General features: G+C 35.0%; 1 protein-coding gene across 1 annotated transcript; it reads left to right on the top strand.

Annotated features, from left to right (window-relative positions):
* Positions 1-1,120: 1,120 nt before the first annotated feature.
* On the top strand, positions 1,121-6,268 carry LOC132312594 (ATP-dependent Clp protease ATP-binding subunit CLPT1, chloroplastic). The gene is made up of 6 exons (XM_059811016.1): positions 1,121-1,528; positions 1,638-1,673; positions 1,769-1,878; positions 2,572-2,751; positions 5,596-5,723; positions 5,799-6,268. The coding sequence occupies exons 1-6, from the start codon at positions 1,314-1,316 to the stop codon at positions 5,829-5,831; spliced, it is 702 nt and encodes a 233-aa protein (XP_059666999.1). The 5' UTR covers positions 1,121-1,313; the 3' UTR covers positions 5,832-6,268.
* Positions 6,269-10,878: the final 4,610 nt, after the last annotated feature.

Consider the following 10,878-nt stretch of genomic DNA (forward strand, 5'->3'; position numbering starts at 1 on the left):
GTTTAAATTACAAAAAGTGAGAAAGAAAAAAAGAGAGTGCGCGAAGTGCAAAAGAAAAATCGTTTAAGTTACACAAAGTGAGAATGAGAAAGAGAATTCACACGAAAAAAGAAAGAGTGCACTAAAAATGTGAAAGTGGTATTCGTTAAAAAAAATTGTGTGACTTTAATTTAATATTTGGGCATCTTATTTAGTGATTTTGAATTTTTTTTTTTAATTACTAAATCTACTTGTGTATATATATATATTTCACAACACACATAATGTAAGTCCAAAATAATTGATGGGTTGGATTTGTAAAATGGTGCCCCGTCCTCGTCCACCCCGTGTGTTTGGTAGGGTTGATTTGGAGGGATAGGGAGAGAAAAGAAAAGAGAGAATAATGTGAGAGTGTGTTTAAGTAGGTTAAGTGAAGAGAAAAGAAATAATAGAAAGAGATAGGGAGGGAACTATCCCTCCCTATCCCTTATATATAATAAGTTATAAATTATTAATACCAAAAATACCCTCAACAAATCAACATATAGAAATGTAATTTCATTTATGTCCCAATATGCTTAGCGGAATGCAAGGATGTATGACAATGCTAAAAGTTATTAAAAATTTTAAGATAGGAAGGGATTGAGTCAGATATGTATAACAGATACAACAAAAATAAAATTTTCACGTGCTCATAAAAAAAGTTAAAGACTGCTATTACCTTCAACCATGTTGAATGGTTCATCTTAACTTTGTAATACTTTTATTATTATTATTATTATTATTATTATTTACTTCTGTTTTTACCCATGGCATTGAATTATAAAAAAGCCACAAGATTTTAGAAATAGATAATGTATGAAGTAAGTTATAAAAGGGTAGGACAGTAATTTGGTTATTATTCTTTCTTTTCTTTTCTCTCTTCTATCTTATTCAAACAAGAATATCTAGGCTTTCTTTTCATTTCTCCCCTATCTATCCAAACACAAATAAAAATTATTACTATCATTTCTTTTCTCTCATAACTAATATTATCTTTTCTATTATTTTCTTTCTTATTTATCCAAATACATCCTAAATTCCTTCCCTCCCTTCCCTTCCCTTTCCTTTCCTTTCCTTTCTCTCCATTTCATCCGCTTCCTTCCAAACGTGGCGCTAAAAGTTCTGCCCTCCACGATTATTCCAAGCTTGCATATCAGTTTTAGCATAAATCCGCGCAAAGCTAGAGAGAGTGTATGAGAAGCAATCCATATTTGCACAGTAGCACACGCCACTCAAAATTGAACATTTCAATCTCCAATTCACCTCAAGAAACCTAGGGTTACTGCAAATCAATGGCCACCTATTCACTCTCACTACTTCCAATTCAACCTTCTTGTCGAAAACCCAATGATTATCCATTATCACTTCCTCTTATTATCAAGTCAAACAATTTATTGAGTTCTTTAATTGGAAACAAGCTCTCAATTCGACCCTCGAATTGGAGGCCTCAGGTTTCAAAGCATCGTCCTGCAGCAGTCGCTACGGTCTTGTTTAGTCTCCCAACTGCGTAAGTTCTAAAATAGTTCGAACATATATATATATATATATGTATGTGCGTGTGTATTATGTATGGTATGAAAATTGACGTAGTGACAGTGATTGATTGGTTTTTGCAGGAAACCGGAGAGAGTATCGCCTGAAAAAGCCCCAAAGTGAGTTTTTATTATTATTATTTTTTTATATGGGTTACAATTTGCTATTTTGGTTGGTGTATATTGATTGAGCAGTAGTTTGTATTGATGTTTAGATGGTCTGCGAGGTCGATAAAGTCGTTTGCAATGGGTGAATTGGAAGCAAGGAAGCTCAAGTACCCTAATACCGGGACTGAAGCTCTTCTAATGGGGATTCTGGTTGAAGGTTAGTCATTGTTTCCTCTAAATAGGGTTAGTGATTTTGAACATCTTTAATTTTTTTAGAAAGTTAACATCTTTAAATTCATTCATTACCAAATGATGAACAAAATCTTTAATTTTTTTACTTAGAAAGTTAACATCTTTAAATTCATTTATTGCCACATGGTGAACTTACAATGCCCATCAACAATGGACCATTAGCTCAATGGTATAAACTCTCCTCCCTCAAAGGGAAGGTGAGCAGTTCCAGCCATGTTGTGGGCAGTTTGTGAAATGCACATCTGCACGTGGCTGTGAACATTTTGTTCAACATTTTTATATATGTATGTGTATCGGTTGCCCAACATGACATCTGGAGAATAATTCCCCACTGTGATGTAGGGATGGATGCTTGTCAGCCAAATCTTCAAATTTGTGGATGCATTGACATTACTGATTTACTTCCCAATCTGGTGTATATTTGTAGCCTTTCATATTTGCGAGTGAGTTCATCCATGTTGTGAAAAATGAAAACGATGAAACTATAACTGATGAAAATTCTATGAATATAAGGAGGGGTTTTCGAATTGAAATCATAGGATGTTTGCTTTCAAGGGCTCTCGTATGTTAGTACACAAGTTTACCTCAGTGAAAGATAATGCAATAATTGTTTTACAATTACTTATTAGTTTCATGGTTTCCTCTTCTTTTTCTTCAGGAACTAGTTTAGCTGCAAAATTTTTGAGGGCCAATGGAATAACACTTTTCAAAGTACGAGAAGAAACTGTAAAGTTACTTGGAAAATCTGACATGTATTTTTTCAGTCCCGAACATCCACCACTGACTGAACCAGCTCAGAGGGCTCTTGATTGGGCCATTGATGAGAAACTGAAGTCAGGTAATGTTGTCTTACAGTGGGTAGATATATAGTATTTTTTTAGTATTGAAAATAATTTTGCAGTATTTCTAGGACTTCTGCCTGTTAATTATTTAGGTTTATTTGTGAGGTCAGTTGGATTTTGGCTTGTGTACTTCAGTAGTAATTGGAAGCCATGTAAGTTTTTGATGTAAGATGAATATGATCCTGCATGGAACTCCTTGTCAGCTTTTAGGAATTAAAAAGTAGAAAGTCACTTATATATTGGGCTTGTGCGTACCACTGTAAGGTATTGGGAAGTTCTCTTAGTTTAAACATCTCATAGATTTAATCTAGTACATAATTATATGACATTTTGTGGATGGATTTTAAGAAGTGACGTTTTGGAGAGCCTCTAGTTGGGAGTAAAATGCTGATGATACACCTCTGTTTGGTTCATACATTGGAGCAGAGTATATTGACATACAATTATGTGTTTTGTTTTAGTATTAGTTTTTAGTTATTGTGCAGAGCTACAGTCTCTTTCAAATTGAAGTGGTCAGGAGGAAGCATAGGTTCCATATAAATCTTGCCAGGGAAGACCATCACAATTAAAAATACGAGAGAATATAATAATGAATTAAGAAATGACTAAAGTTGCTCAAAGCTTAGGCTAGAAAGGCTTTGCGAGAGACTAGCCCAATCCTAATGTTTGATTTTGATATTCATATTCAGATTATCTGGAGTATTGGCTGGCCCACGTTTTTTTCTTTTCTTTCTAAGCATTTTGTATATATTGTTCCATCAAATACTATTGGAAGCGAGATTAAACGTGCTAAACACACACCTTAGAAATTGACCTTTCTCCATACCCCTATAATTTTGTCTTCACCTGGAAGGAACATCTGAGTTTGGAAGCACTCTTCTAAAATCTGCACCTTAACAATCTAAATCCTCTCAAGGATCCCATATATTAGGCTAATCCCCAAGTTTCAAAAGCAATACCAGGAGAGGAGAAATAGTACAAATTTCTGAACCAAATCATGTTTCGTGGTGAATGTTTCATACCATTTTATGGTCATACTAAATTCCCCCCAAGAAACTCTTACAAAATAAGCTTCCTGACCTTGGACATATAAAAACATTTCAAGCCATCATCTTCTTTTGGCATCTTCCAACTGATGATGAATGGTTTTTCAGCTGAAAATTCTTATCAGGGAAGATTCTTGCACTTCTTTCCATTTAAGTATTTCAAATAGTTCAGTGTTATAATGGCTATCCACCAAGAAACCAAATCCATGCTTTGGAACTGCAGGGAACATAAAGTGGATTATTGTTACAAGGGGAATCTTGTCCCACATCGGATCTGGATGGGAAGTAAAATGGGTATTTGGTGTCACACTAAGCGCCCGGCCTGGAGGTGTCTAGGTGCGCCACCCCGGGTAGGCCGGGTGGCCCGACCGCAAGAGGGCGTTGCGCGTTCGCGTGGGGGAGAATGTTACAAGGGGAGTCTTGTCCCACATTGGATCCGGATGGGAAGTGCAATGGGTATATATCAGTTGGGTGTTAGCACTACCTAATAGTTTAAGCTTTTGGGTCGGATCGCGAAAAACCCGGACCGTTGCAATTATTGTGTCAACTTCATTTTTCTAATGCTCATTATCCTTCACTGATGTTTCCTTATGACTATATAAAGGCAAAGAATAATGAAACTTTACTTTAACTTCGATCATGGCTAAAATAAGCTTTTAAATGAGGTCAAATTGCAATTGGAATTTATAGATCATGCGTACTTCTTGATGTACATTCCATGTACCAATGGACTGATCTTTCCGGAAAATTGTTTGGACTTTGAAAGGATATTCCATGCAGTATATGCCATATGGGGAGAGTCTCTTCTCATAATTACAATTTGATATTTCTAGTACTAAAATATGTTTTGCTGAGTGAAGTTTTGCAAATGTTAGGACACAAAATATTTCCACCTCTGCAGCTCTACCTTGGGTTCTAATTGGTGCATTACCATGAATATGTGTAAACAAGATTTAGACATACCTAATAACTTCCACATTAAGTATAGGATAACAATAACGATTTCTTTTAGAATGTACAAATGGGGTTTGAATGCTATATGTATGCATGGGGTTGCATGCAATTGTGAAATACCCAATCTCCTTGCTAAGAACTGAGTATTTGTAAACAGAATACTTTATTTGATACTTCTCTAGGTGTGAAAAGGTTACATCTTTCTACTGCTTTCAGCTAACTGGTTTTTTGCTAATGGGGCTAGACTATGATGACTGCTTAATTTCAGAATATAGAGTAGTCAAGACACACCATCCAATGATCTTATTATTTTAGTTTTTAATGTTTGGTGTTTCTCCTTGTGAATAACTAAGCGAAAACAAAATACTTCCATGTAATATTTTTTTTGGGTGCAAAAATATTACTTCTTTTTGCTCTGTTGGAAAGCAGGTCATTTTGTCACTAATGAAGTGGGGCTATGATGACAGCTTAGTTTGGGAAAATATTTGGTGGAAACTTCTTGGAGATTAGGTGGTAAAAGCCACATTACTAATTATGTATAATTCTCCATTGCTTGGTGTTCTCTTTTGAAAAAATTACAGTGATTAAATATATGTTTCTTGGTTTGTTGTATAACTCCATGGATTTTTGTCTTATAAACTGGTTTGGATCTTAACAATGGAGATGCAATGTATGAAGACATCAGATTTTTAAATGCTGTGCCTGTTTGCAAACTTGGGCTAGGTTGCTGTTAGAAACAAATATAACTTCATTTCACACAGCTTTCGTATTTCATGCCATCATATCTAGCTGTTGTAAACTCTTTTCCTTATTCTAACATTGTTATTATGTGAAAAGCAGGTGAAAGTGGAGAAATAACCACAAGTCATTTGCTTCTTGGAATTTGGTCCGAAAAAGAATCAGCAGGTCACAGGATAATGGCTTCGTTTGGTTTTGACGATGAAAAAGCTAAAGAGCTTGCCAAATCTGTAAGTTTGGAGCTGGAATTGTCAATTGACTGGCTGCAGGAGTATAAATATTGATACTGTTCTTGTTCCATGCAGATGAACGAGGATATCATTTTGAGCTTTAAATAGAGGCTTCAAGAAAAAAAGGTTATCAAGAGCAACAAGTGCTTGTTGTTGGAACCCTCTCAAAACACTTCTGAAGAGAGATGCTTTGGCAAAGTGATTTTGCTGTCAAGGAAATTGTTCTACACGCAGTCATACATCATTTTTCCTGCAAAAGCTTCTCTTGAAAACATTGACACTTTCAAATTTTTGTTAGAAGGAAACCTATGCATTTCAAATACCCATAGAGGTACGTGTTGGTGACATTTGATTTTCTAGCTGATGTGCTGTGGTCTCTCTTTTTTCCTTGATTTAAACTTCATTGCTTTAGATGTTGGTTAAATCTACATTTATTTATGACTTATGAGGACAAGCATGCCATTTCCAAATTGTGGTGTTTTTTTTGGAACTTAATTTGAAGTACCCTTGTGATTAATTGAAATGAACCCTTTGTTCTTTAGCAATGTAGACAAGTTTCTTTTTTGCAGCCAAAGCTTCTTTGAGATGTTTTAGGAGTTGCAGGTAAGGAGGCATTTGTGAGATTGAGAATGGTATCATCTTATATTCCTTTGGATAATGGATAATAAGGTCGTCTGCTTTGATAGTTAACTTTGTTTTTCGTTGCAGTTGTGATTCGTGTTTGTCATTATCATAGAATATTAGAATGTTATTCCAGCTTTATGCAGATGGATAATACACAACAAGGTGATTGGACTTGAGCCTTCTGGTCATTATCCATGTCACAACTATAATAAGCCAGTTAGTTGATGCAGTAAGTAGAGTTCTTATGGGTGGAAAAATATCAACACACATATTATGTATGTATGTATGTATGGAATTTTATTAGAAACCAAGTTTAGTGCTCCTAGCTTTGTAATAGAAGCAATTTTCTTTGGAAGATGGAACAACTTGCGTAATTGCTCTACTTCGCTAGGATGCAACTATTGACATTGCAAATGTGAATTCTGCAAAGCATTTTAAACTGTTTTGAGCTCTGGGACAGCTCTAATTGCTTTGGCAGCATCTTAACGCACCTCAAGAATATACTTTCGAGGTGTGCAATAATATTGGAAAGAAAAGAATTGTGTTTCCTGCTGAATAGGGAAGAGAGGAGCATGCTTGAAGGTATTGCGTGAATTCAGTAGTAATATTTCACAGTGAAATGTGAAAACTGGTGACACTGTGGTCTTAATGGCGATTCAAATGTTGTATAAAACACAGCAGTCATTCAGTTTTCACAGGATCTCCAATGGCACCCAATGATTCGTAATGGTATATTGCTGGAAACAAAATTAAAATTCACTCTCATGATACTGATTGAATAGCAGTGCCCTGATATATTCTTGTGTAGTTCTGATAATATATGGCGTAAATTTTAAGTACTTGTGTATACTATACTCTGATTTCCATACATCTGCAGTTCTTGGAGCAGCGAAATCTAAATGAGGTGTAAGGTTTAGTGTCTGGAACCAGAGGACCTAAAGTCTCTGTATAAAAATTCAAATGAAGGACCATCTTAAATTTTTTTATGCGAGACACAGATAAGTTTCTTTATGGCTAGGTAAATATTCTCGCACACCCACAAATTTTCTCTATTGGGCTCGAACTTTTTGGCCCTTGTTTGAGGGTGGAGAGGTTATACGACCTGGATTCTCGGTGTGAGACTATATAATGCCTTAAACTCCCATTAACGAAAGCCTAATTTTATGTAATGAGCTGTGAGATTACCACAACTATAGAATGATTAAAGCATCTAAAGTCACATTCCTCTTCTACCTTTGAGACACAGTTGGAGCACCATAACTCAATATTTAGATAGGCCTAATTATTCCCATAAATAGGTCTACTATAATTCGCTCATGCTGGACTGTATACACGTGCTACTGCTAGAATAATTTGTGTCGTTGTATGTCAACAATGATAATGACACACGTGAGCAGGGTTCATCAATATAGGATGCTTCTATGTACTACCCTCATGTTTATGTTTTTGCTTTTAAGTGGGACCATTTCTTAAGGAATGTCTAGCAAAGCACACTAAAGTTGTTCCATTGACATTGTTATGAATAAGAGGTCCATATATAGTGTGCATGCTCTCACGCGCACATGTGTCTCAGACTGTGTGTTTGTGTGTTTGTGTAATCTCCTCATGGCACCAAAACCCCTCTTTGGACTTGTATCTCCCAAAAGTAATTATAGTGGGAATCCAATAATGCACACTTTGGTACCCATCAAGGGGGTGAGGTGGAGAGAAAAGCAAAATGAGTGATGAGTAAAATTAGTGAGGAGTCTAAAGAGAGCTTGAGAGGGTCAAGGCAAAATGAGTGTGGTTTGACATCAATTTACAGCCTTTCATTTCCTCAAATGCCTTGAAGCATGGTTGGCCCTTGTCTACTCGGCAAACCACCCACGCTAGGTGAGTTACACGACTGAATTTCTTTTTTCAGTGAAATTTTAGGTCTACTTTAATGCTTTGTTCGGTAAGAAAGAAAAATATTAGATAAAAGGGAGAGAAAATGAATGAATAAGACATCCTTAAAGAATAGATTATGTTCTTTTCTATTTTTGTTCGGTTGGATGAAAAAGAAGAGAATAAGCTAATAATTTACTTTGTTCGGTTGGAGGGAAGAGAAGAGAGAGTTTTAAAATATTTTTATCATTATACCCGTCACTTTCTTTGTTTGCGTTGTTTATCTAATATTTATGAAAGATGTACGGTAATTTCGAACTTCTATAATAGGTTCACTTGTGTTTTTTAATCTCTTCCGTCCATATTTGGAGGGATAAAAATTTGTGAAGCAGGGAGTACGATTCATCCATCCTATTATCATTTTTCTCATTTTTTCCTCTCTATCGAATGAAGAAAGTTTTTTTCCTTTATTCCCATCTTCCCTCCACCCCCTCTTCCTTCATTCCTACCTACCGAACAAAACATAATCTGTGCTGAAATTTTTTCCTTCCATTTTAGCTAAAGAATAATGCTATTTGAGCCGAAGTCTACAACCGAAGATTTCGGGCGATCACAATGCACCCATGGGGCCGTAGTCTTTGGCTTGGCTGAAAAATCATTATTATTTTTTTTCGGGAAAAAAATCATTATTCTTTAGCTAATTTCAGTTCCTTTTTAATTCAGATTCATTTCTTGCGCCCCTGTGGCCAGTAGTGGTGTCAACTCTAATTTATTTTTTCTTGTAATTGTGTAATTACTTTTATGACCTAGCGTACTCTCCAATTCTTCCTAGTAGGTACATAGAATCCGAATCAAGGACGAATCTTGAGGGTGAAAATTTATATAAAGGTTTTTATTTATTTATTTATTTATTTATTTTAATTTCAGTGGAGGTAATTTTAAATTTTTATGGGTATAAATGCAAAATGGTACAAATTTAGAGGTCTAAAATGAAAAAAAAAAAAAAAAAAAAAAAAAAAATTCAGCTGGTACGGATGCCCTCACTGAGTCCACTGGAGATCTGTGCTTGATCTGCATCCTCCGTGGTACAGTGCGCGTGTTATATTGCAAGAAATGACTATAATTGCTCACACGCATGAGCACTCACAACCATCATGTGCGATATATCTTTACGCTGTTAGAGTACCGATCATCTCACAGTTGCATAACCATTTTCTCAAGTGGAGTAAACAGTTATTTTTGTAAAAACTGAACTATCTCAACGTGTGAACAATCATAGCCATCTTGTACAGTACATCACTGTGCTGTTAGTGCACCGATCCTCTCGTAATTGCATAACCATTTAACCATTTTTTTCAAGTGGAGTAAACAGATGTTTGTCTAGAAACTGGACTACCTCTCCTTCATTGCCCTTTTTACAAAAATGGTCAAAACAAAGCATAGATGATCATCATAATTCTTGATCCTATCCATTTCTTCCCCAATTCATAAATGCTTTAGATGAATGATTGTGCTTCGCATAATATTGATGTGAATTTTGGAGTGAGAGTCATTCATGAAAAGGTTTACTAGCAAGGTTTGACCCAAAAGGGGTGGGGTCTAATGCATGGAAAATGTTCAGACCCCATGGTCACCAATGAATGGGCTACCTTCGCATTCATGTACTAGTTTATGTTACAACTCACGAGGTTTCTTTTAAAACAGTTCCTCTATTGTTGTACGTGGTCTTCTGAGTTTTTTGTTTTGGAGGCAAGTGAAAATGTGTATGCTAATAGTGATCATGTCACTCCCACTATGTTTTACATTATATATATTCACACACACACATGTATTTATTTGTACACACAGATCATGATGCCTTTTAATATGGATTACGGGCATCATCACACCTTTGTGTGGATAACTGCATCACACTTACGTTCTGACCATAGAAATCTCGTCCATGATCTTTGTTTGAATTTATATAGACATATATATATATATATATATATATATGAAGAAGCAGAAACTAGATAGATAGATTGATTGGTTAAAGCAAAAAGGTAAACACAAGTAACTATCTCTAAAAAATTATGAAAAAATAGATATGAATCTAATAACTAAAACTTCTTAAGTACCACCTTTAACAAAAATTTCAAAATATTCAACCCTCCTTGTATAAGAGTGTAAAACACGAGGAAATGATGGAACAAGAATAATTAAGGAGAAGCAAAATAAAATGTAGTTGACATTAATATATAAACTCATGATAAAATAGTTGACATAAATAAAATAAAATAAATATCACTAAACACTCCACCTTCATTAGCATTTTCAAAGCTTCTATGATTGATATATATACCAACCATGAATTAGCAAATTATTCAGAAAGTCAAAGCCCCATTTCGAATTCTTGAGTTGTACACTTGTAGTACTGGATCATGATATATATTGAAATTTCTAATTTCTAATCCGCACTATAGCCTAGTTGGTAGTTAGATTTTATTTATATGATAAATATATATCTTAGGAGTAACCAAATTAAGGTTTGGTGCTCTGCATTTGTCCAACATGCTATAATTAAAGCAATCTTTCATTTTCTTTATTTTTTATTACATTTCTGCAAATTGACTTTAATAACATGATTTTATCATTGAGAACAAGATCACACATTTAGACTTACCAA

This window comes from Cornus florida, unplaced genomic scaffold (assembly GCF_030987335.1).
Source record: "Cornus florida cultivar Cherokee Brave unplaced genomic scaffold, ASM3098733v1 CherokeeBrave_3.0.0_Hap2_Chr06, whole genome shotgun sequence".
In the NCBI taxonomy this organism is placed as follows: Eukaryota; Viridiplantae; Streptophyta; class Magnoliopsida; order Cornales; family Cornaceae; genus Cornus; species Cornus florida.

Coding starts and splice junctions, on each gene's coding strand:
- LOC132312594 (XM_059811016.1), top strand. CDS start 1,314: ATGGCCACCTATTCACTCTCACTACTTCCAATTCAACCTTCTTGTCGA. Junction 1,529..1,637: donor TTGTTTAGTCTCCCAACTGC/GTAAGTTCTAAA, acceptor TGGTTTTTGCAG/GAAACCGGAGAGAGTATCGC. Junction 1,879..2,571: donor AATGGGGATTCTGGTTGAAG/GTTAGTCATTGT, acceptor CTTTTTCTTCAG/GAACTAGTTTAGCTGCAAAA.